The sequence below is a fragment of the Sus scrofa genome, chromosome 15, assembly GCF_000003025.6.
Source record: "Sus scrofa isolate TJ Tabasco breed Duroc chromosome 15, Sscrofa11.1, whole genome shotgun sequence".
Taxonomy (NCBI): Eukaryota; Metazoa; Chordata; class Mammalia; order Artiodactyla; family Suidae; genus Sus; species Sus scrofa.
Window position 1 is genome coordinate 111016317 of NC_010457.5, and position 26352 is coordinate 111042668.

A 26352-nucleotide genomic window follows, 5' to 3' on the forward strand; every position below is an offset into this window, starting at 1 on the left:
CCTCGCCCACTGCACAAACATAATACATTCAGTGAATCATTTATTGAAAGAATGAAAAGTTCTAATGCTTGTGGAATGTTCTTTATGGAATTGTAATTATGCTATTCACATAATACTTGGAACTGAAAGGATATTAAAATATTGTTCTTAGGACACAGGTGATGAATTTAGCAAGATGGTCAAGGATATGTATGTATGTGTTACTGAATTTGCTATTAAATACTTCATTTCAAGCATTTTTACACTTTTTTTTGGGGGGGGGGCAAGCCCATGGCATGTAGAAGTTCCTGGGCCAAGGACTGAACCCAAGCCACAGCAGCAACCCAAGCCCTCGCATTGACAATACTGGATCCTTAACCTGCTGTGCTACAACGGAACTCCTACACATAGGTTTTTATTTTGTTTTTATAATTTTATTTGTCCTTGAGGGCTGCACCTGAGTCATAGGGAAGTTCCCAGAGCAGGGGGCGAATTGGAGCTACGGCTGCTGGCCTACACCACAGCCACAGCAATGGGGGGTCAGAGCCACACATCTATGACCTACACCACAGCTCACAGCAACACCAGATCCTTAACCCACCAAGGGAGGCCAGGGATCAAACCCGCGTCCTCATGGATACTGCCGGGGTTCTTAGACCACTGAGCTACAATAGGAACTCTAAGATTTTTAAAACATGTTTTATTATGGAAATTTTCAAACACATTCAAAAGTAGAGAGGACAGTAAAATAAACCCCTGTGTACCTATCACCTAGCTTCAGGAATTATCTATCCTGTTCATCAATATTTATCCCCTCTTTCTCAGCATCAGATTATTTTGAAGCAAATCCCAGGTAATACCACTTCATCCATAAAAATTTCAGTTATACATAGATTTGAAAATTTATCCCACTATTCAAATTTATTTTTATTTACCACATTTATTTATTTGGCACATCTTTATAGACAGGCTTCAAATCTGTCCCTCTATTTCTGATTTAAAATTCTTCTTCAGTAAATCTTTTATTAGTGTTCCCTTTTGTCCTTTTCTATTGATGTGCATAAGCCACTCCCAGTGTTTAACTGGAAACCGAACACCAAGAGAAAGAGCAGCGGGTTCCTGAAAAGTATTATCCACTTGGAATTCTAGGAAGGCAGGTCAGGGCTCCTTCGGGCTCAGACATCTGTGCAAGCTTGGAGATTCTGTCTGACCCAGCGAGAAACAGAGGATTCTAACTAGCTGTGTACTCCCTCGTCCTGGGTAAAGGTCCCATGAACCCACAGGTGCACTCGTGTGGTCCTTGCGGTTGTGAGAATTCCGCACCTCTGACTATGACCACAGCTATCTTAGAGGAGGTATTCTTTCTTCTGACTGTGACTTAGAATCAAGATGCGGATTCTGGAGGGTTAAAGAAACCATATCTCAGAGGAGCTGCTGATGTGCAGTCAAAGGGGAGCAGCTCTGCCCCTGCAAGGGACAAGTCCTGGGACTGAGGGCTTTAAAAATGTGTGTGCAATCAAACGCCCTGATCTTGGTTTCTAACATAAAACCAAGGAACCAAGGCTCCTTAGAGAAATGGCTGCTTCTAGGATTAGGGAAGGAAATATATAAGAAAATCCTGAGCATCTGGCAGTGCCAAAAAGTAAGGAAATGCTCAAAGCTAAAAACCTCATAATCATTGGGATATGTCAAAGAGACACAGGAGCCAACTGAGTTAAATGACCAAAACTGGAAGGGTTTGAGTAACACAATAAAGTAGTATTGGATTATACCCCAAAGTATAAAATAAATATGCATGAGTTCATATATATATGAATAAGTAATTAAAAAAATAAATGGGAAAGAAGAGACAAATCTCTTATGCAAACAATACAGAAGTCAGGTTTATATAGTATGTACCCACGACATGATATGATGAAAATGACACTACCTCTGTGTGTCATTATTGGCTCATGAATTGTAATAAATGTACCATACTGATGTAAGATGTTAATAGGATACGCTGGGTGTGGGGTAGAAAGAAACTTTCTGTACTATCAGATTTTTCTATAAACCTAAATTGTGATTTTTCTATAAACCTAAAATTGTTCTGACAAGGTTTATTAAAACTTTTCAGCTTAGATTTTTGAGTCAAATGTTCAGTTGAATGAACTGTTTTATTTCAACAGATTTTGAATTGTTCAGGACAGTTTCAGGCTTACAGAAAAATTGAGATAGTCCGGAGTTCCCACATTATTACTCCCTCTCCCCCCGTTTTCCCTATTAGCAACATCTTGCTTGCATTAGTATAGTACCTTTGCTATAATTAATGAACCAATACTGATATGTTATTTACAAAAGTCTGCAGTTTAAATAAAGGTGCATTCTGTGTGGTACAGTTCTTTGAGTTCTGACATATGTATAACGTCCTGTATGCACCATTAGAGGATCATATAGAATCATCTCACTGCCCTAAAAACCTCCTGTGCTTCACCTATTCATCCCTCCCCACCCCCTCTCAAGTCCCAGGTAATCACTGATTTTCTTACTGTCTGTACTGTTTGGCCTTTTTCAGAATGTCATACAGTTGGAATCATAGTGAGTAGCCTTTTCAGATAGGTTTCTTTCACTCAATTATATGCATTTAGGTTTCCGCCACGTCCTTTTCTGGCATAACAGCTCATTTCTTTTATTCCTGAAAAATGCTGCACTGTAAGGATATACCACAGTTTATCCATCTACCTATTAAAAGACAACCTAGTTGCTTCCAGGTTTGAGCCATTAGGAATAAAGCTGTTCTAAATCCCCATGTGCAGGTTTTTTGGTGTGAACCTAAGTTACAAACTCATCTGTTATTTAGAAGTATATTGTTAATCTTCAGATATTTGGGGATTTTCCAGGTATCTTTCCATTACTGATTACTAGCTTAATTTCGTTATGGTCTGAGAACATACGTTGCATAATTTGTATTCTTTAAAATTTGTCCAGATGTGTTTTATGGCCCAGAACGTGGTCTCTCTCAGTAAATATTCCAGGTGCCCGCTTGGATGAACACAAGACGTGACACGGATGTCAATTAGATTCAGTTGGTTAATAGCGCTTTCCAGTTTAACTACATGCTCACTGATTTTCCGCCTACTGGATCTATCAGTTACTGACAGTGGGATGTTGAAGTCTCTAACTACAATAGTGGATATATCTAGAAATAATAGTGGATTTATCTTTTTCTCCATGCGTTTTATCGGTTTTTGCCTCATGTATTTTGAATCCCTGTTCATACATATTCATACATGATAAAGGGGAAACTGAACCCATTATCATTATGTAATGCTCCTCTTTATCACTGTGTCAAGGGTTGGTGTTATTTCTTTAAATATTCAATAAAATGTATCAGTGAAGCCATCTGACTCCTTTATGGGAAGATTTAAAAATTACTATTTCAATTTCTCGATGTAGGTTTATTCATATTTCTATTTCTTCTTGAGTCAGCTTTGGTAATTCGTCTTTCTAGAAATTTATCCATTTTATCTAAGTTGTCTAACTTGTTGGCCTGAAGTTGTGTATACTACCTCTTTAAAATTCTTTTAACTGTTGTACCCGTTTTCATTTCTAATTTTGGCAATCTGTGTCCTCTCTCTTAATCTTGGTCAGCCTACCTAAAGGGTTATTGAGTTTGTTGATTTTTTTCAAAAAACCAGTTTGTGGTTTCCCTGATATACTGTTTTTCTGATTTTTATTTTATGGCTATCTGCTTTAATATTTAGTCTTTCCTTCCTCTTGCTTGCTTTGAATTTATTTCACTCTTCACTATTTCGTTTCTTAAGGTGGAATTTTAAGTTATTAATTTCAGACCTTTCTTTTTTGTAATATAGGTGTTTATAGCTATACATTTCATCAAAGTACTACTTTAGCTGCATTCCACACATTTCGATATTTTGCATTTCACTTTTATTCATTTAAAAATATTTTAAAGTTTCTCTTGTGATGGATTTCTTCTTGGACCCATGAGTTTTTGGACATATTGTTTAATTTCCAAATATTTTGAAATTTCCCAGATATTTTCTCCTACTACAGAATAAAATTCACTGCTTTTTAATGTATTCGCAAGACTGTAACCAATACCACTATCTAATTCTAGAATATTTTCATCACTCTTGAAAGAAACCCATCCCCATTAATAGTTACTCCTTTTTCTCCTTCCTCCAAGCTCTAGGCAACCAGTAGTTTACTTTCTGTCTCTATGAATTTGCCTTTTTCGGAACATTTCATGTAAAGAAAACACATGTGGCCTTTTGTGTCTGAATTCTTTCTCTCAGCATAATGTTTTCAAGGCTTATTCACCTTGTAGCATATGCTTCACTCTTTTTAGGCTGAATAATATTCCACTATGTGGATATATCCCATTTTGTTTATTCAGTCATCAGCTGATAGGCATTTATATTGTTTCCACTTTTTGGCTCTTATAAATACTGCTGCTATGAACATTTGTATACAAGTTTTCATGTGGTGTATATTTTTAAGAAGTATATAATCTTTAGGCTATAAACTGAATATCTGTACTCAGGAAACTAGAGGCTGGAGTGTGTGGATGTGGTGGTAGTGGGTGTCTCTTGTGTTTATGTGCCTGCCCTGTGTTTGTGGCCAGCTCAGGTTCCTGGATGTTTACAAACAGTCTTTGGGTTTAAGAAGAGGCCAGAAGGGCTGAGTCAACTCTTAATATCTTAGCTCTGCCATGCATGCTTCAACCCTTCCTGGCTACATGCCTTACCTTCTATTCTGAACCACAGAGTAAGTGAGCCCTGCAGGGTGGGAAATGAGCCATGACATTCATGCCCAAAGAAGTACATACACACAAACAATATATATTTCTATTAGCTTTGGGGATGAAAGGAAAAGTGATATGTATCATTTTGTGACTCAAGAAAACCAACAGTAAAAACTCTGCTCTCAAATTGGGGGAAGAAAAATCATCCATCAATCAATGGAGGTGATGAAACCCAAATATTACTTTGGTTAGAAAAATAATCCCACATGAACTCCCACTTTTCTCTCCTTTGGATCCTAACACTTTCATCACTACACTGCAGTGCATCCACAGAGAAAAGCATGTGGTGAGCTAGACAGCTGTTCACCAGTGTCCTCTAGTAATCTTCCTAGTGATCAATCCAGTGCTGGCCTTCCTCTGAGACTGTGATTTCCCACTGCCTATCTCTTGGCCCTGGAATGGTTGGTGAGGGTTCTTCTTTCCCCATCTTCATTCTAGAAATGAACCTGAAACATTCTTTGTTACTTAATAAGGCAGAGCTAGGCTATGTTTCTTTGCAACTTTGTTATCTCGGTCTGAATAAAGGTAGTGAGGCAAGCTGGAAATAAATATAGGAAACCAAAGGGTGAAAAATGTTCTTCAGGAATAAGAGAAATCTGACATACATGAAGAGACAGAGATATAGGACATGACAAAAAGTTGGCCTGATCTGGCCCCCAAACATTGCATGTGACATACTCAGGTATACCTTTATGTAACAAGGGATTCTGTACCTGCTTGTTGAAATATCCTCAAAAGGGTAGAGGATCTCTCCATTGTTACAGATTTCACAGATGAACCCCTTCTGGCTACAAAGACTGCAGCTGTACACGTGTGAGGTGGCAAATTTAATGATCTTGCCCAAGAATGGAGCCAGCTTTCCCTCTATCACCTGCAGAAAGAGAAATGGAACAGGGAAGAAGCAAATTTATTGAGAAGTCTTGCAGATGCAGGAGGACTGGAATTCCTTTTCTTTACACTAGAGGAAAACCTCTAATTATAATTTCTCAGCACTCTGAGAAAGAAAAGACAGTATTTTTGCTCCAAAAGAACTCTCTGATTTAAACCACTGCAGGATGGAAAAGAAAGATGGTGAAACTTTTGTATTCCTCCTTTTTTTTTGGTAGTGTGTTGTACAGGACTGAGGACCAACAAATGGGGACCCATTTTTCACAGACCAACTTGACAGTTATGGTGTGGTCTAAGAGGTGTGTGGTGGATTCCCCAAATGGAGTGAAAACATACAGGGTAAATACTAACGTAGAATTTCATGTTGTACATTCAGTAATATCAGTTTTCTGATGAGTTCACAGAATAGTTTTTGACCATCTCCCCAAGAACATGTAACAAATGTGGAAAAATAGGTTTCTTTGCCACTGATGGCAGTCTGAGGGCCCTATTTAGCCTGAAGTTTTTTTTAGAAATTTCTCAGTGTTTAAAAAAAATGAGCCAATTTAATAATTGGGGGTTTCACACAAAAATCCAGAGTTCTGGCTTCTTTTGAAAATCATTACATCTGGCAAAACTAGGCCTGAATTCCAGTGGGATGATTATCCTGGCTGTGAGCAGAGGCTGCTTGCTCCAGCTGAGGCACACGCTCTTCAATGGACACTTGTCCCCATCAGCCCCTGTGTCTTGCATCGGCCAGCCTTCCACAGTCCCCTCACCTGCTGGCCTGCAAACATCCACAAGTTTGGAGCCAATGGTCCTTCCTCGCCCTCCTCACTCAACTAATGGTGCACAGGCTTCAAAGACTTCAGCAGTTCCTATACTAACGAGATGAAATCTGCCTTCGTTTCCCTCTCATTGAGGCACATGCACATATACATGCTAATTTGGATATAAAAAAATAAAGATTAGGTTTAATTCGGACATAGCTGGAAATAAATGGACACTTTCAAGCAAATCATAGTTAAAAGGATAATTTTACAGGAAGATCACACCTGAGGCAGTAAGTTATACGTAAAGAGAAACTACAAGGCCAAGAGTAGTAACTAATAAAATAAAAAGCCTACGAGTAATATAATGAAGTGTTTTGCAAGAAGTGAAGGCATACGTAATACTGGAGATAAAAACTAAAGTGGTTTCTGAACATTACAGAATAATTTCATGATGTTTTAAAAATGAATATAACACTGATTAACTCTAGGGAAGGGAACAAGTTGGAAAAGCAAGCCTTTCACTTTGTTTATGGTTGATGTTGATATTTAAAAAAATAATGTATGGAGTTCCTGCTGTGGCACAGTGGGTTAAGAATCCAACTCCAGTGGCTCAGGTTGCTGCAGAGACACAGGTCTGATCCCCAGCCGGTGCTCTGGGTTAAAGGATCCACCATTGCCACAGTGTGACACAGGTCACAGCTATGGCTCAGATTTGAGCCCTGGCCTGGAAACTTCCATATGCCACAGGTATGACCATAAAAAAAAAAAAAAAAAAATAATGTATAGGAGTTCCCTTGTGGCACAGTAGGTTAAGGATCTGGTGTTGCCACTGCAGTGACTTGGGTTGCTGCTATGGTGCAGGTTCGATCCCTGGCCTGGCAACTTCTACCTGCCGTGGGCAGGGCCAAAAAATCATAAAAAAACAACAAACAAATAAATTATTTAGTGTATGTTATTTTTGCATTGATGCAGAAATTGAACAGAAAAATCAGGTTTACTACTTTATGAGTGGTGTTTTTTTTTCTCCTTAATAAAGGGAGTAGAAATTAGGATGGCTGGTTTCTGATTCAAGTAAGTACATTTTCCACCATTTTAAAATTTACTCTCCTCCCCATTACCCTTAGGAAGCCATAGATAAGACTTTATTTATGTTTTCTCAAGGACCATTAACTTCTGTAACCCCAGTAAACTGTACCCCTAATACCAAAACATGGTACATACTATCTAAGAAACAACCACTACCAAACCATATACCCAACTATCAGTAAACACTTTACAGTGTGTCTCGGGGTTATTTATAAATCGTGGTAACAATACGTCAGCTGAGTTTGATTTTACTTATTTTACTCTTTTCTAAACCACCAAAGTTAATGACATTTATAGAGACGCATTAGCAAATTATAGTCCATTTAGGGGAAAACATCAGGATATAGAAGAGTCTGGAAATCAAGTGAATACAGGTTGTTTGAAGAACACCTTAAGGAAGACATGAGAGTTATCATCTGGGATCTAAATGAGAAGACTGGGGCATGTCGTACATAAAGCTTTTTCTTTTTTTCAAAGATTTTAATTTTTTAATTATAGTTGATTTACAATGTGCTGTCAATTACTGCTGTACAGCAAAGTGACTCAGTCATATATATATATACATATATTTTATTCTTTTTCTCACATTACTCTCCATCATGTTCCATCACAAGTGACTAGATACAGTTCTTGTACTATATAGCAGGATATCATTGTTTATCCACTCCAAAGGCAATAGTTTGCATCCCAAACTAACCCCAAACTCCCAGTCCATCCCAGTCCCTCCCCCTCCCCCTTGGCAACCACAAATCTGTTCTCCATGTCCATGAGTTTGTTTCTCTTCTGGAGATAGGTTTACTTGTGCCATATAATAGATTCTAGATAGGTGGTATCATATGGTATTTGTCTTTCTCTTTCTGACTTACATCACTTAGTATGAGAGTCTCTAGTTTCATCCATGTTGCTGCAAATGGCATTATTTTGTTCTTCTTTATGGCTGAGTAGTATTCCATTGTGTATATGTACCACATCTTCTTAATCCATTCATCTGTCGATGGACATAGGTTGTTTCCATGTCTTGGCTATTGTAAATAGTGCTTCAATGAACAGGGGTGCATGCATCTTTTTCCATGAAAGTTTTGTCCATATATATGTCTAGGAGTAGGACTGCTGGGTCATATGGTTTTCTGAGGTACCTCCATACTGTTTTTCATAGTGGTTGTACCAATTTACATTCCCACCAATAGTGTAGGAGGGTTCCCTCTTCTCCACACCCTCTCCAGCATTTGGTATTTGTGGACTTTTTAATGTTGGAAAAGCTTTTTCTTAATCTAGAAGATTTTCTTGGGATGAGGGGTTAAGGATGTGGAAATCATGAAGGCTTTTGAAATATTTCTCCAAATTTATGCTGCCAGCAATTTATATTTAAATAAGTATTTATTTGAAAAAATAAGTATTTTTTTATTATTAGCTACTGGTGGTGTATCAGAATATACTGACATTTGTGTACATCTTTATATAACAATATTACTGAATTTTCATAAATACCTACCATTTTTAGGTGATTCTTTTGGGTTTCCTGAAAATAATAACCTGATCCCTTCCTTTTTAATGTTCTACCTCTTGTTCATGGGTCATGTCTTATTGCATCATGCAGTACTCATAAAACAATAATAAATAATTATGGTCTTGTTATTTTAATGAGACTCAAACTATATAGAGTCTACAGTGAGTGGCTCATTTTTTTTCCCATCAAACACTCTTATCTTGTTATGTACCACATTTTACTGATTCCCTTTCTCTTTTTAAGTAACAGCTTTATTGAGATATAATCCACGTACCATGCAATTAATCTATTTAAAGCCTATACTCGAATAGGTTTTAGTTCCTTCAAAGAGTTGTGAGCCGTTATCACAATCAATTTCAGAACATTTCCTCAACTCTCCCCCAAATTCCCATACATTAGCCATCACTCGTCTTTTTTCTCCCTAACCCATCCCCCAAGCCCTAGAAAACCAATAATCTACCACCTGTCTCTATAGATTTACCTCTTCTGGATATTTTATGTAAATGGAACCATATAATTTGTGGTTCTTTATGACTGGCTTTTTTTCATTTACTGTTTCAAGGTTCATGTTGATTCTCTTTTAAATGTCTCTAATGTAGTATAAGTCTTTTTGCCATCCTACTCCTGGTTTTTATCGCCCCTCTCTAGATTAATTAAATAATCTTCTGGTTTTATTTCTGGATGATAGTCTTTTTCCTTTGATCTGTCCAGCATATATACTAGTCAGGTTTAGACATGACCTTCATCGTGTGTCATCTCTTCCCTCAAACCTGCCGTTGAATTCTTATTTTATCATTAATAAAACCTCTTCATTGTTCACTTCAGAAAATTGCATTGAGTCACTCTTCTCAGTTATACAAGCATGAACTAGACAAAACTGGAGCTTACATTCTGCCTGGTGTACAAGTTGTCTCCATAAGCTATCTATCCAAATTCACTTTCCATTTCTTAATATGTATATTTTACTGTGAGAAAGCTTTTCCCTTTGTAGAATATGCTTATCTTTCTCCTATGCCTTCACCTATGTTATTTCCTCTATCTGGTGTTTCACTTCCTTTCTTAATACTTACTTAAATATTATTAAAATTATTTAAATTTCACCCAGGCTTCGTGGCTCAAATCTATTCTGGCTTGCTCTGGAGAACCATCTTTGGTTACTTCACCTGTCACGGACCTCTTGTGCTTCACGTAATTTATTTTCACATCACATCATATAGAAATTGATGTTGTTTTGTATTTTCTTTGCTGTTGTTTAACACATGATTGTTTTGCTTCCCCAACTGTAGCTTGAACATATACAAATAGTTACTACCTATAAAATGGTGATTTTTAACTATAAAATTAGAATGGTGATTTTACCCATAAAAATGTTAATTTTATATGAAGCAACCTAAGAGAAGGTAAACTGCTTAAAGACCAGAACTGAGTCTCACACCAATATTAAATATATTCCACCTCTGCCAGGCACCCAAGCTGTTGCTGATTGACTGGGGATGATTTCCAGTCCTTTTTCTTGGCTGAAGTAGTCCTATCTTAGTGCTACCTTTGTGTCACAACATTTTCAATCATTCTGCTGTGTGATTTAGGGAGGAGCATGTGGAATACATGGACTTGGTGGCAGCTTGGCTATTCAGATTGTTTTGGCTTCTTTACAGTTGAGTAACTCTTCTTCCTATTTGTCAGTTGAGGTTCATGGTCATGTTCCAAAGGGCTGAAGCTGCTGTGAGTTTTTCTCCAGAAAAGTGAGGCAATATTTTACAAGTTTATTTGAGAATTTACGAAAAGGTCTTTAATATTATAGAAAGAAAAACTTTGTACTTATGCATTTCCAGGGGGTAAAGGTATATCTAGGAGGTTTAAATCTTATCTTTGAATATAACTACTCTCTGGGAATCTATTCTGCCTTCTGGTCCAGAGGTTTCATCACTAAGAGATGCAGGCTTCAGGTGTAACATCTCCTAGGGTTCTTTTTAAAAAATCAGATCTATCTTTTTTTTTTTTTTTTTTTTTTTTTTGGTCTTTTTGCCTTTTCTAGGGCCACACCTATGGCATATGGAGGTTCCCAGGCTAGGGGTTGAATTGGAGCTACAGCTGCTGGCCTACACCACAGCCACAGCAACGGGGGATCCCAGCTGCGTCTGCAGCCTACACCACAGCTCACAGCAACACTGGATCTTCAACCCACTGAGCAAGGCCAGGGATCGAACCCGAAACCTCATGGTCCTTAGTTGGATTTGTTAACCACTGAGCCACGACGGGAACTCCAATCAGATATATCTTTACTTGGGATGATTGCTTTAAAAGAAATCTGGTGTCCTGCCCCCCATCATCTCCGCCTGTCCTCAAGAGTCCTGTGATTTTCCCTCCTACTTCTTAGCCGTCTTGGTGGGGGCTTTAGGTTAGGACCATATTCCACAAGCAGCAGGAAGATGGCAGCTCCAAAGCCCAAAGCCCGAGGAGCCTTTCCTTTTCACTCTTTTCTTGGTCACAGGTTAATATAACTTTCTAATAGCCCATCTCAAGTCACAAGGCTGGTCATCTTTAGCATTCGAAGGCGGGTGGTTTCAATTAACGAGGTGGTCCTTTGGAGATGGCATACGTGACGGTGAAACAGACCTCTAAAATGAGGTTTACTTATCCCCAGGTTTAGTTATTTTTCCCAAAGTGCCTGCCTACGTGAACAAAATCATAACAAAGTAATTAGCAGAAAACACATGTAGGTCTTATCTGTCTCCTCAACCCTCCACGTCTTCTCCATATACCACATTGCCCTATCTCCTTGAGAAAAGGCAGATGTCCAAAACAGGGTGAGACAGTTTGTTTCTGTTTTCCATTAGACTTAATTTCTTGTACCAAGGAAGGTCCTTGTCTGATTCATTTCATTTGGGAGTGCTGCATATACGACTATTTCAGAGGTATCACATTGGCCGGGAAGTCAAAGACCACACATTTCCATCTGTAACTTAAAACCCTGTGTCCTTTTATTGCACGTAGGATAAAGACAAAATAAAGACAAAATGCAGTATCAAGCTGCTATCTTCTTCAGGATTTCTCTGTTTTTACTTTTGCAGTCACTCTACAAATTCTTTTCACTCTATCATTTCAGGCACTTCTGAAACTCAAGGAATTGTCAAATACCACTTTCCATGATCTAGCTAACGGACAAATATACCAAATATGCTTGCCCTCCTTGTGTGACAGCAGCCCACGAAAGCTGCCTGGTCGAACTTCCAGCTCGGGGATACACACATTTTCCCCCTTCTTCTATTCTGGTCAAGTTGGTCAGCATCGGAATTTGAGGCCTATGGCTTTCTTGCAGACTAAGACAACAGACTTTATTTGATTTACTTTCTTGCAGACCAATCAAAAATTACAATTAAGTTAAAAAATAACCTAGTGCTGCCTTCTCCAAACCACAGTTTCAGAAACAGCTGCTTATTACTCATGTGTGGCACCAGGAAATTGCAGTGTCATGTTCAAGGTCTGCAGCCAATGGAGATCTGTGGGATTGGGAAAAGGGCACAAATGATTCTTTTATGTCTGTTACCTTCACTCCCTCGGAATCGCCACAAAATTCAAAATCTACAAGGGGAGAGAGACTGAGTGCTGGTGACTTGGAAATGGAACAAGAAAGAAAGCACTCTTTCTCACTGAATTTATGCATCGACTAATTCCTTCCCCCTGATTTGTCAAGTTACCTTCCATTTCAATACAGGCATTCCTCTGCCATTGTGTAACATCCAGATTCTGGACAACTGTTGGGAATACTTTGATGAAGAGGGCTGCTGCACTTGACAAATGGCCCCTCCTCTGAACGTCTAACCAAAAGACCCCATTCATGCTAAACAAAGCCACCTGCCACTCACTAGTAACAAGCTAGCTCGCTGAAATGGAAGAATCAAAATTGTCACGCATTGTAAAATGATTTCAAATATAATTTAGTTTGCATTGGCGTGGCTAGAGACTGTGAAGGGCTGCCCTCACCCTTTTTTCTCTGAGTGCCATTTCTCAGCGTTAGCAAACGGGACAGTGACGTGTGGGTCAGGTGAGCTCCTGGAGAGGTAGGAAAACCAGCCTGCGGAGGAGTCTGCTCAAGTTTGAAAGCCTAACACACAGTGAGAATATTCTGAATTCTCATTCAATTCTAAAATGTTATTTCTTTTTCTTTTTTCTTTTTTTTGGATGTCATATAACATTATGCTAGTTTCAGGTAAACAATGTAATGCTTCGATATTTGTATATATTGTGCAAAATGATCACCACGGCAAGTCAAGTTAACTAAATTTTACTCCTTTTATAAAAATCCTTCAAAATAGAAAATAAAAAGCATACTACTGTATTATTTTTTCTTAAAAAGGAAAATAAAAAGCAGAGGGGATTAATAAAACAAGCATAGGGGATTTTCCTAGTTCAAAAAGTTTATTAAAACCCCATGTTCCCACAATTAACCTTTGAGCTCCTTATCATGGCTCAGTGCTGAGATGTTTGTATATAAACAGAAAACTGTGTCTTCTTTCATTAGCTGCTCCACCCCTTCTTTATCCATTATGGGACTGTTCTGACACAGACTAAGATTTTGGCCAATCAAATACTTCACTGAGGGTGGGTTATGATGCCACCAATTAGTTCCTATCTGATCTGCTCCAAAGGCGACAATTTCTACTTAGATTTTGGAAACTATGTGATAATTTAATCTGGGTTGAAGTAGATTTGTGAGTGGTCATCACCATTCCTATCAAATTATATTTTGCTTCCTGCTGGAAACTAATTTCTTACTCATCAAAATATATGGGATAAAGCCTACTCTAAGAAAAGTACCTCAAAGGGTGTGGCCTTGTGAAGCCACAACCCCTGAGAACTTTAGTAGAATCATTTGCAAAGACTAAGAAGAAGTATGTGGTCCCCATATTCTGAGCCTCGAAGCAGGCCATATGGTCTCATCTAAGTACATATACATTATTTATGGGGAAAATAGATTGAAATATTTTAAATTGAGAGAGTTTCAGAAAATTTTCCTGGTATGATCAGCAGAATCTTACTTCTCTATTGAGTTAGTTAGCTAAATGTCTAAAATAAATCTGATTTAGTTCTCTACTATTCCTTTTGGCCCTGGTTATGTCATTATTACTCACTGAATAGTAAAAAAAAGAAAGGCCTTAAGTGGCTTCTTTAACTCAGCTTCCTTCCTTAATATATGAGAAAACTAAGGCCCAGAGAGTTTGTGATGTGAGCTAAACTCACGCAGCTGGGTCGTGTCAGCCACCCTCCCACCTCGCTTAAGCACCCTTCTCTACTCTTGGAAGGGGCCTTTCTGTGGGTATCTAGGGTCAGAGTGCAGCCTCAGGGTTTGGTTCAGCCTGAGAGTCCTGAGGTCACTGGATGCCCACTGAGCCACCATAGAAACGAGGATTTCTAACGGACAGAGTCGCAGCATAGAAACAAGATGAACAGTCTAGATGGGCCCAGGTTTATTCCTACAGTTTTGACCTGAATTGGATCTGTCTTTGGCTTCTATAAATATTTATTGTGCAACATATTTACTCCTTGAATGAGAATTCTCTCAAATGGTCACATCTTGTATGAGTTCTGAATGTGGAGTATGATTTTTGAATAGTGTATTATTATTATTACTATTATTATTTTTAATGGCCTCACCCGAGGCAAATGGAGGTTCCAGGCTAGGGGATCGAATTGGAGCTGGCCTACACCACAGCCACAGCAACATCCGATCTGATCTTCGTCTGCGACCTACACCACAGCTTACGGCAACGCCAGATCCTTAACCCACTGAATGAGGCCAGGGCCCGAACCTGCGTCCTCATGGATGCTAGTCAGTTTCGTTTCCACCGAGCCGTGACAGGAATTCCTGATTAGTGTATTGTTATTGATTGAATGAGAAATTCATCAAGTAAAGTAACAAAATTCTGTGACAAAAATGGACTCAACATCAACTTAAACCCTAGGCTGTTTATCAAAACTAGAGAAATAACTTTATAAGGGAAGAAGCAACTACGGGCTGGAAAACCCAGAGCAGAACTAAGCAACTCCCTGAATACACGTATGTGGGAGAAACTGAGGACTTCAGAGAGGACCTGAGTAGAGGCCAATGTAAGACATCTTACAAGAAAAATGATAAAAGACCCCATGTTTAAAGGGATAAGAGAAACAGAGGAGAAATAAAAGCAACATTACCTGATCGTGGAAGGGAATGGCCCATTAAGAGGTAGGAGAGACATCAAAGGCGAAAAGAAAGAAGAGGAGAAGTAGGGAAAAGACGGAGGGGAAAAAAAAGTGAAACAGGGAAAGGCAATTCAGATGTTCACAGAGAGGAAAAAAAGAAAAAAAAGGATCGAAGCTGATTGAGATCTGAAATGGGAACTAGATATCTTGGTTTCTAGTCCCAGTTGTGTCCCCAGTAAGCTGTCTGACCTTTTTTTATAAGTCACTTAACTTCTCCATGCCTCAGTTTCCTCATCCACAAAATAAAGTGATTGTACTAAGTCATTCAAAACTAGATGATCAAGAAGGATTTCTCTCAGCTTGACGATTCTATGATTTTGTGATTAACAGACAGGGAAAACATCAAAAGAAGCTTGTCGAACACCCCCAGGAATGTAGAAAGGAAATATCTGGGGAGATAGATAAAAGGTGAGTTTAACCAGACTAATTAGAAGATACCCAAGGATATTTTCAAAAGAAGTGAAATAATGTCACCAGCTTTTTATTCCTCTGCTTGCTGAGTGCCATTCAAAGGGGAGTTAATGCTTTTTAGGAATCATCCCCTCCCAGGTGTACGACCAGCTATCAGTTTTCCTGAAGAAGTCTGCAAATCCCTTCCTTTCATCAATGCATTTAATTAGTTAATGTTTAGATAGCACTTAGGGATGAAAAGTACAATGTAAGTGCTCAACATTATTATTACTTAACAGCTTTTATGAGACTGGCAACGCCTAAGATTAAATGAGAAATTAAAATGAGTTCCTGGCCAGAAGGTTGTGATCTAATAAATTGCTGGGTCACTGATGTGAGGAAAAACAAACCCTGCATATAAACTGAAAAAGGTGTTCTTTATTAGCTTGCATGCTGTGGTCTTAAGACTGTTGGTAGTTTTTATTCTTTGCCTCAAGGTGTCAATAAGTAGCAAACCACGGGTCAGTACTGAGTGTGACTTTACGTATCCTGTTTTTTTAAGAATATTCACTGTTAGGTTTGTGGTGTTTATGCTGGATATCTGTATACCCAGGACACAGATTCAAATACATATGGGAATTTAGTATACAATAAAAGTGAAGAAAGATAAATATTTTAGTAAATAATGCTGGGGCAACTGGTTAGCCATTGGGGGAAAAATAAAGCTGAATCTCTAACTCATGTCATAAAAAATGTAATTCCAGGTAAATGGAGGATTTAAATATAAAAAGTAAATCATAAAAGTATGTTAAAACTATAAAAATACTTGGGAAAAATGTTAGAAAAAACATTTATGTGGGACAAATAATCTTAGAAAACATAAAAAGTGATAAATCTGAATGTACACAATTAAAAATCAGTACAATACAAAATATCATTTAGAAAGCCAGATAACATACAAAAAACTGGGGAAAATATTTCCTATTTCTATAAAATGAATGCCAATTCCCTTAATATAATTTAAGTACAGGTTAATGAAATAAAAAGGCAACTCACAAATACTACATATGGCCAATGTAATATAAAAAAGATACTCAACCTTACTTACAATGAAAAAATTCAAAGTGTGAAGTTTTTTTTATTTATCAAGATTGGCTGGATTTAAAATATTATTAACACAGAAAGTTAATGTAGGTATAGGAAAGTAGCCATTCTCAAAGCACTGAATGGAAGTAAAAATTGGTTCCATCTTTTCAGAAGGCAAGTGGAAATATATATCAAACTTTAAAGCATGCATTCCCTTTGACCTGGTCGTCTCATGTTAATGAACTTACCCTACAGACCCATTCACACAAGTGCATAGGAAAACGTATAAGGCTGTTCACAGCAGTATTGGTTCTAACAGAGGAAATCGCACAGGTTAAAAATCAAGGTAACTGTATAATATGCAGCTGATAAGAGAATTACGTAAACCTTTACATATACTGAATGTGCACATGTGCCCGGATGTTCACAGTATACTGTTAAGTGGAAAAGGCAAGATACAGAAAGGTAGTATAGTTTGATCCCATTTGCGAAAAAATAAAAATTTCCCATTTGTGTAGGACTGTCTAGAAGAAGACAGATTGGCTATAGTTAACAAAAAGCTATTCTGCAGAGTGAGATGTGAAGGACAGAAGGGCAGATTTCAAAAACAGAATTCTAAAAAAGTAAAAAATAAAAAAATTAAAACAGAATTCCATAACTATCAGAGAAACTAAGATAATAATCCCATTTCAATTGCATCAAAAAGAATAAAATACCTAGAATAAATTTAACCAAGGAGGTAAAAGACTGGAGGTCTTTTTAAATTTAACCAAGGAGGTAAAACACTGAAAACTATATGATATTGAAAGAAATTGAAGATACAAATAAATGGATAGCTATTTCATGTTCATGGATTGGAAGAATCAAAATTGTTAAAATGTTCACACCACCTCCATGTGATATACAGATTCACTGCGATTCCATCAAAAGTCAAATGCTATCTTTCACAGAAACTGAACAAACACTCCAAATTTTTGTATGGAACCACGAATGACTCTGAATAGCCAAAGCCATCTCGAGAAAGCTGGAGGCATCATACTCCCTGATTTCAAACTATATTACAGAACTATAGTGATCAAAACAGTATGGTATTGGCATAAAATAGACACATAGATCATTGGAACAGAAATAAACCCATGTGTATGAGGTCAATTTATGACAACGAAGCTAGGAATATACAATGGGGAAAGGGAAATAAATGGTGCTAGGAAAGCTGGACAGCCAAGGCAGAAGAATGAAACTGAATCATATGTTATACTACTTACAAAATTAACTCAAAATGTATTAAAGACTTGAATGGAAGACCTGAAACCATAAAAAATCCTAGAAGAAAATACAGGCAGTGAACTCCTTGATACTGATCTTAGAGATGATTTTTTGTTTTTAATCTGACATCAAAACCAAACACAACAAAAGCAAAAAGAAACAAGTGGGACTATATCAACCAAAAAATTGTACAGTAAAGAAAACCATCCACAAAATGAAAAGGCAACCCCTGAATGGGAGAAAATATTTGCAAATTATATATCTGATAAGGAGTTAATATCCAAAATACATAAAGAACACATATAATTCAGTAGCAGAAATACAATCTGATTTAAAAATGGGCAGAGGATCTGAATAGACATTCTTCCAAAGAAGACATATAGATGGCTAACAGTTACATAAAAAGGTTTTCAACATCACTAGTCATCAGGCAAATGCAAATCACAACCACGGTGAGATACTACCTCTCACCTGTTAGAAAGGCTATGATCAAAAAGACAAGAAATAACAAATGTCGGTGAGACTGTCGAGAAAAGGGAAACTTTATGCACTGTTGGCAGGAATGTAAATTGGTGCCATTATAAAAAATGGTATGGAGGATCCTCAAAAAATTAAAAATAGAACTACCATATGATTTAGCAGTTCCACTTCTGGTTATTTATCTAAAGAAAACAAAAATACTCCCTTGAAAAGATAATATGCACTCCCCATGTTCATTACAGCATTACTTACAAAAAGATATGGAAGCAACCTAAATGTCCATCGATAGATGAATGGAAATAAAATGTGAGAAGTGTGTGTATGTACATATATGTATACACATGTATATATAGTCACCATGGTATATTCTTCAGCCATAAGAAAGAATGAAACCCTGACATTTGTGGCAATGAAGATGGACTTGAGGGCATTATGCTAAGAGAAATAAGTCAGAGAGCAAAAGGCAAACGCCATGACCTCACTCATATCTGGAATCTGACACAAAACAGCTTATAGATGCGCAGAACAGATTGGTGATTGCTGGAGGCCATGGGTGGAGGAGGTAAGTGAAGAAGGGAACTACAAACTTCTGTTTATAAAAGAGGTCATGTGGATGTAATTAACATGACTATAGTTAATGACACTGTGTCATATATTTGAAAATTGCTAAGAGAGTAGATCTTAAAAGTTCTTGGGAAGAAAAGAGTTTTGTAACTATGTGTGGGGGTGGATGTTAACTAGACTTATTGTGGTGATGATTTTGCAATATACACAAATAGTGACTATTACATTGCACACCTGACACTAATGTTATACGTCAGTTAGACCTCAATTTAAAAAAACCTATCATAGAGATTCAGACAAAAGATGAAAAACTAAAGAAAGGAGTAGTAGTAAGTGGAGAGGGAAGGACAATTTTCAGAGAAGGTTGAGGGGTAACATAGGAAGAACATGATGGTGACTGTGTGAATAATGCTTGTAATAGAGTTCAAGGCTTTTGATGTTCGACTGCAAACAGCTTTTAAGCCTCACACCTGCCTCTTCTTATGCCCCACACCTGGGCAAGCTGATAAGGAAGCCCAAGCACCCACAGGAGATTCAAACCACCCAATTTCCGGCCTTTCTATGGCAATTCTTAGCCATGCCCACCTCCTAAGCACAAGAAAAGCCCCACACCAGTCTGCTCTCCTTGCTCTCCAGCCATTTCGGACCAGCTTGAGACTGCTCGGCTCATCCCAGAGGCCTCAATTAGTAAGTCATACACCTTTCCTTACCTTCAAAAATATATATGTATATAATTCCATACTTTTCAATGTGTAAATGAATACGAAATGCTTAAATTGTTCAAAGAAAAATAATGATAGTGCTACAAAGCGTGGCTTTAGAACTATGTATGTGTAATTGGCATGTGCATATGCATTGTCAAAAATGTAGAGACGTTTATTTTTTGGGGGGTTTACATGACCTGTGTTTTCTCTTACTGACATAACAACATGTTTATTTGCACAAAAGTTCTTGAAAATTGCCTATCAGTGAGCTTGTCAGGGCCACATCAGACTCAATGCTTGTATCCAAGGAGACCTGTCCGCCTAATCAGAATGTTCTCTGACTTATGGGTTTTTTAGGTTTGGGAAGGTAACACGGCCCCATTCATTAGAATGATTTATAAGATAGGCAGAGTGTCAATAGCCATATCTAATACTAGGCAATTTAAGTTGGTTTTTGTTTACATAATTATCACTGAATTCTAGACATTTAATCTTATCTCTTTAAATACTTAACTGGGAGTTAGTAAGTAAGCGACTGGTTAGGATGCATATTGCATTTTCTACCAATCTCACTTCAGTGTTTTAAATGCCCTTCTCCAGCTTTGCTGGGTCAGGGCTTTGTCTCTTCCTGCTCTATCAGAAATGACCTTCCCTTCACTGCTCCATCCCCGGAGGCACATTATTTGATCTTGATCACCTGGTTGGTCCCGAAATTCCAGCTGTTTTAGATTGTGTTTTTGTAATCAACAGGAGAAACAGAATTGGTATCAGATTTTAAAAATCCATTCTCCATCTGTTCAGAGGTCACAATAATTTCACATTAGCCAGGACATTATGCAGGGGAAGTCTGCTGCCCAGCCTGAGCCACTTTTACTGCTTAATTTGATGTCAGTCTAAGAAAAAGTGGATGTACCGACTGACCTGTTTTGGGCTTGGCCTTAAGAAAGAAATGAAAAGGGTGGTTTTACAACAGGAGAACATGCAAAGATAAGATGAGGTTCAAAGAGAAAATCATTCTGAATAGCAGGCTCATCTGTGACACTTCAGAGCTTCAGGAAAATCTAAATGGGCTATGGTAGAAGCCCAGCAGTCGTCTTCACAGAGGGCTGAGGGCAGACCGTGTGTGATCTGGTCCAGCATCTAACACCCTTCTCCGCACCACTCCCATGGCCTGCCTTTCTTGAGTCGAGCATCTCTGTACCACTGGGCTGAAAGAAGAGAGAGGCTCCTCTAGATTACTGGTGACTGCTGGAAGGCAGCTCTAGCAAAGGGAAACCATCCACTCGGTCAGAATTTCACATGAGTTGTAGAGGTTTGTTTTCCTTGGGCTTCCTGTCCTTCAAGAGCACGGTTCGTTGAAAAAAGGCTTTTCTTTAGTCCTTCACAATCACCCTCCCCTCTTTCCTTAAGTGAAGAGAGCTCAGCTAATTGAAACTCCAGGCAGCTGTAGAATAGCCTATGTAACCTGGGAGAGGTTTCATCATCTCTTTCATTGTTTCTTTACACTGAGGTATAACATACAAGAGGTGAGGTGCACAGATCTGAAGTATACAGCTCAACAGACTTTTATTGATTTTTTTGTTTTTCTCTTCTTTTATCAATGAACTTTTAAAGGTGTGTGTGAAACGACTTGCTCTCTTGGCCTCCAGCCTCAACCACTCCAGCCCATTCTCTATTCCATCACCAGAAGGATCTTCCTAAAATACAGATTTGACCAAACAATAAAAATAACGAGATCAGCTGTTGTACCACCCCCACAGCAGTGATTAACTGTTTAATATGTGCCAGTCACTGCCCTAAGTTTTTCAACTCATGATCTCCTTTTAGATAAGGCAAGTCAAGGGAGTTCCCATCGTGGCTCAGCAGAAATGAATCTGACTGACATCCATGAGGTTGCGGGTTCAATCCCTGGCCTTGCTCAGTGGGTTAAGGATCCGGCATTGCTGTGAGCTGTGGTGTAGGTCACAGATGCGGCTTGGATCCTGTGTTGCTATGGCTGTGGTGTAGGCCAGCAGCTGTAGTTCTGATTGGGCCCCTAGCTTGGGAACATTGATATGCCGTGGGTACAGCCCTAAAAAGACAAAAAAAAAAAAAAAAAAAAAAAAAAAGATAAGGCAAGTTAAGTACTTAGAACATTGGCAGGCATACAATGAGCATTAAATAAATAACCATTATTATTATTCACAAGAGCCCTAAAGGGTCAGTATTTGCATCATTACCAACTTATAGGTGATAAAACTGAGGCTTGGAAGGCTTGAGTCATTTGCCTAAGGTCACCCAGCTCGGATGTGTAGAGTAGGGAGCTGGACCCCTGGGCCCAGGTGCTAACCACTAGGCTTCAGAGCCATCCTAGACCTGGCATTTCTTTAATGAAAACTCCCTAAAGCCTCTTCAGACCCTATAGGATGAGGTCTCAGCTCCTTAGCAGACCCTACAAGGGCTTCCTACCAAATTAGGTACAGCCCGTCTTTCCACTTTTGCTTCCAGTTTTTATCTGCCACACTTCCATCTCCTCTCTCAGATGCCTGCTTACCTATCACTTCCTGAAAAAGTCTTGATCTTAATACTACATTTTTTGCTATCAGCATATGTGAGTTCTGGATGCATCTGTATCTTTCTAATTCTTACTGCAACTGTCCAAAATATTATCAGATTTATTTTACATATGAGTGAACCGAGACAGTGGAAGAGGAAGGGCTCTCTTTTCATGGGCAGAGAGCGCTTCAAAGCTGGAGCCTGAACTCGGGCCGCCTGATTTCAGTGTGTTGATCCTTCCTGCTCTGCTGCAATTCCTCTCTAGTCACATGCTCTCACACCTGGCTCAGTTGTCACCTAGTTTCTAAGACATTTTTGACTTTGGCCACCAATTTGCCCCCTCTTACTCTGCTGCTTTCCACAGGTACAAAGAGATAACTAGCCAAGGAAGAATGGCTCTTGTTCTGTTTCCATTCTAGGCCTTTCCAGGTGCATTCAACTTCTGCATTAAAAAAGCTGAAGCTGAATGTTTCTGTGCAGGCCCTGAAACCAAACATTTACATTTTTTTGTCTTTTCTTTTTTTAGGGCCACACCAGAGGCATATGGAGGTTCCCAGGCTAGGGGGCCAATTGGAGCTGTAGCCGCCGGCCTACACCACAGCCACAGCAACACCAGATCTGAGCCGAATCTTCGACCTACACCACAGCTCACATCAAAGCTGGATCCTTAACCCACCAAACGAGGTCTGGGATTGAACCCATGTCCTCATGGATACTAGTCGGGTTCATCAACTATGATGGGAACTCCTGGAATCAAACATTTAAATGGCAACTCTGTCCAAACAAAATGGCAAGTCTTTGTCCTGATGGGGTTATGGTCTATTGGCATCAACAGAGAGGGTGGAAGAAGTTGCCAGTTAAACACCACATGTACTTTAGCAGAACCTCTAGGGACTGCGTGATTCATACGCTCCCGAGAGACAAGGAGCCAGCTCCTCAAAAATGAGGACAGAGAAGGATGAATTCTGTGGGCAGCTAGAAAGGCCATAGTGGGCAATTTTTGCACCGAACTTGAAAAATATTTTATCATTGGAATAGTTAACATTCTTGTTGATTATGTAGAATGAAAAACAGCAAAGCACCTTGAACATTTGGTATATGTTCAGTTCCTTCTGTACCTCCAAAGCAAATATTAACGTGCAATCTGTAAAAGCCTCACAATTTGCCAGGAAGTGGCTGGCTCTGCAGTGGCCCCCTGACAAACTGGGGCAGCACTGGGTTGTGATCATTCAATCATACTTGTATTTAAAATTACAAAGTAAGTCACTTGATCCTTCAGCTCATTCTTCCATAAGTTTAAACTACATATATGTTTCAGGCCCCAAGCTAAAAATTATCATTGTTAAGAAAAAGTACAGAGGAGTTTCTGCTGTGGCTCAGCAGGTTAAGAACCTGACATAATGTCCATGAGGATGTGGGTTTGATCCCTGGCCTTGCTCAGTGAGTTAGGGATCTGGCGTTGCCACAAACTTCGGCATGGATTGCAGATGTGGCTCGGATTTGGCATTGCTGTGGCTGTGGCACCTGCAGCTCCAATTTGACCCCTAGCCCAGGAATTTCCATATGCCACAGGTGTGGCTGTAAAAAGAAATAAAAAAAAAAAAGTACAGAAATCCAACTCTGAATTGGCACATTAAACTAATTTACAAAGTAAACTGGTGATTTTAAAGACAAGGTGATTCCAAAAGTTGATCCAGAAGAATAAAAGGGCAGGCATAAATAAGTCAGTTTTGTAAAATAGGAGTATGAGATTGTATTTATGCTACCAGACATCAAAATATATAAGTCAAATAATTGGTGTTGACATCAGAATTGCTATTGAGGAAATAAAAGTGACTGCTCAGAAACGGACCCACGAACACACATGTAATTAGATTATGATAAATATGGAATAAAAAGTCAGTACAGGAAGGATGAATTATTTAAAAAAGGAGCTGAAATGACTGCTTAACCCGTTGGGGAAAAATCATAATATATCCTCTTTTATATCATCAAGTAAAATAAATTCCAGACATTAAGTTATTAAATGTATAAAATTATTTTAAAGACAAGAAAATACAAATGATTATTATTTGATCTGAGTGTGGGAGCAGGCTTTAAAGCCATGGGGGGAAAAAAATCACACAAGGGGAAAAAATAGATCTGAACACATAAGAGTTAAAATTGTTGATCAAAAAATATTATATATAAAATTCAAGGGCAAACAACCAAACTAGGGAAAATAACACACATAAACTATTGATAGCCTGGTGTATAAGGAACTCATAAAAACTGAAAAAATAGCCTGCCTCCAAATGGGCATACGATGTGTTCAAACAACTCAATAAGAAAACAGAAATAGTGATAAACATGTAAAAAAAAAAAAAAGGTTAAGCCTCTGAGTTCCCATTGTGGCTCAGTGGAAATGAATCTGACTAGTAACCATGAGGTTGCGGGTTCGATCCCTGGCCTCGCTCAGTGGGTTGAGGATCTGGTGTTGCCGTGAGCTGTGGTGTGGGTCACAGATGCGGCTCAGATCCTGTGTGGCTGTGGCTATGGTGTAGGCTGGTGGTTGTAGACAATTCAACCCCTAGCCTGGGAACTTCCATACGCTGCGGGTACAGCCCTAAAAAGCAAAAAAAAAAAGGCTTCGCCTCACAAATACTAAAAAGTAGACATACGAAGTCAAACAATGAGAAATCTTTTTTGCTTCTAGTATTACCAAAGATTTGCAGTTTTTAAGTGACAGTGGTTAACGTTCCAGTGACATATAGGGGGAATTTGCTTACACTGCTGGTGGGTATGGATCCAGCAAATTTTATCTAAGGCTTTTAAAAAGTTCAAACTCTCTATTCTTGTAGTTCCTCATCTGAATTTAGCTCAGTCAGAAACTAAACACTTTTGCACAAGGATATACATCATAGTATTATTTAGAATAATATAAAATTAGAAACCCCAAAATGTTAATAAAGAGGCTTAACTATAGCAGTAGGATCTTACATAGGAATAAACAATCTCCAGAAGCACTCGCTATTTTTTTTTTTTTAGAGCCACACCCACAGCATGCGGAAGTTCCCAGGCTAGGAGCTGAATCAGAGCTACAGCTGCGGCCTACACCAGAGCCACAGCAACTCGGGATCCAAGCCGAGTCTGCAACCTACACCACAGCTCACGGCAACGCCAGATCCTTAACCCACTGAGCAAGTCCAGGGATTGAACTTGCAACCTCATGGTTCCTAGTTGGATTCGTTAACCACTGCGCCATGACAGGAACTCTTGTTTTTGTTTTTGTTTTTGTTTTTTTTAATATGTTCTTGGACTATAGTTGACTTACAAGGTTGTGTTAGCTTCAGGTGTACAGCAAAGTAAATCGGTTACACAGATACATATATCCATTCCTTTGTACTGTCTTTTCCCATAGAGGTTATTACACAGTATTGAGTAGATTTTCCTGTGCTGTACAGTAGATCCTTGTTACCTATTTTGTTTTTATAGATGAGGACACTGGGTAGTGGGCCCCAAACTCAAGTCTTCAAGGGCTAGGATCTGAACCTCTCTGCCATGCTGCCTGGACGGTTATTTTCTCTTCAATAACTGGCTGTACATCTCAAATTCTCTGCAATGAGTATACTTTTATAATCTGAAGGAAAAAAAAAAAAAAAAAAAAAAAACCAAACCACCACGACTTAAAAAAAAAAGTGTATTGGGGAGTTCCCGTCGTGGCGCAGTGGTTAACGAATCCGACTAGGAACCATGAGGTTGCGGGTTCGGTCCCTGCCCTTGCTCAGTGGGTTAAGGATCCGGCATTGCTGTGAGCTGTGGTGTAGGTTGCAGACACGGCTCGGATCCCACATTGCTGTGGCTCTGGCGTAGGCTGGTGACTACAGCTCCGATTGGACCCCTAGCCTGGGAACCTCCATATGCCGCGGGAGCGGCCCAAGAAATGGCAACAACAACAACAAAAAGACAAAAAAAAAAAAAAAAAAAAAGTGTATTGGGACCAAGAGGCCCCCTGGCAGTTTTGTGTTCTGTCCCCTGACAGCCTACGGTACTGGAGACTGTTTGCCACTGAGTCCTTTCCCTCCCCTCCCC

At 38.8% G+C, this 26352-nt stretch overlaps 1 protein-coding gene across 3 annotated transcripts in view; it reads right to left on the minus strand.

The window, feature by feature from the left end:
* The window catches only part of PLEKHM3 (pleckstrin homology domain containing M3), a 196806-nt gene that overhangs the window by 27194 nt on the left and 143260 nt on the right, over positions 1 to 26352 (minus strand). For all 3 annotated transcript variants that reach the window (XM_021076249.1, XM_021076247.1, XM_021076248.1), the window contains exon 7: positions 5497 to 5654. In XM_021076249.1, the coding sequence (XP_020931908.1) occupies positions 5497 to 5654 (158 nt within the window). The remainder of the gene's footprint in view (positions 1 to 5496; positions 5655 to 26352) is intronic.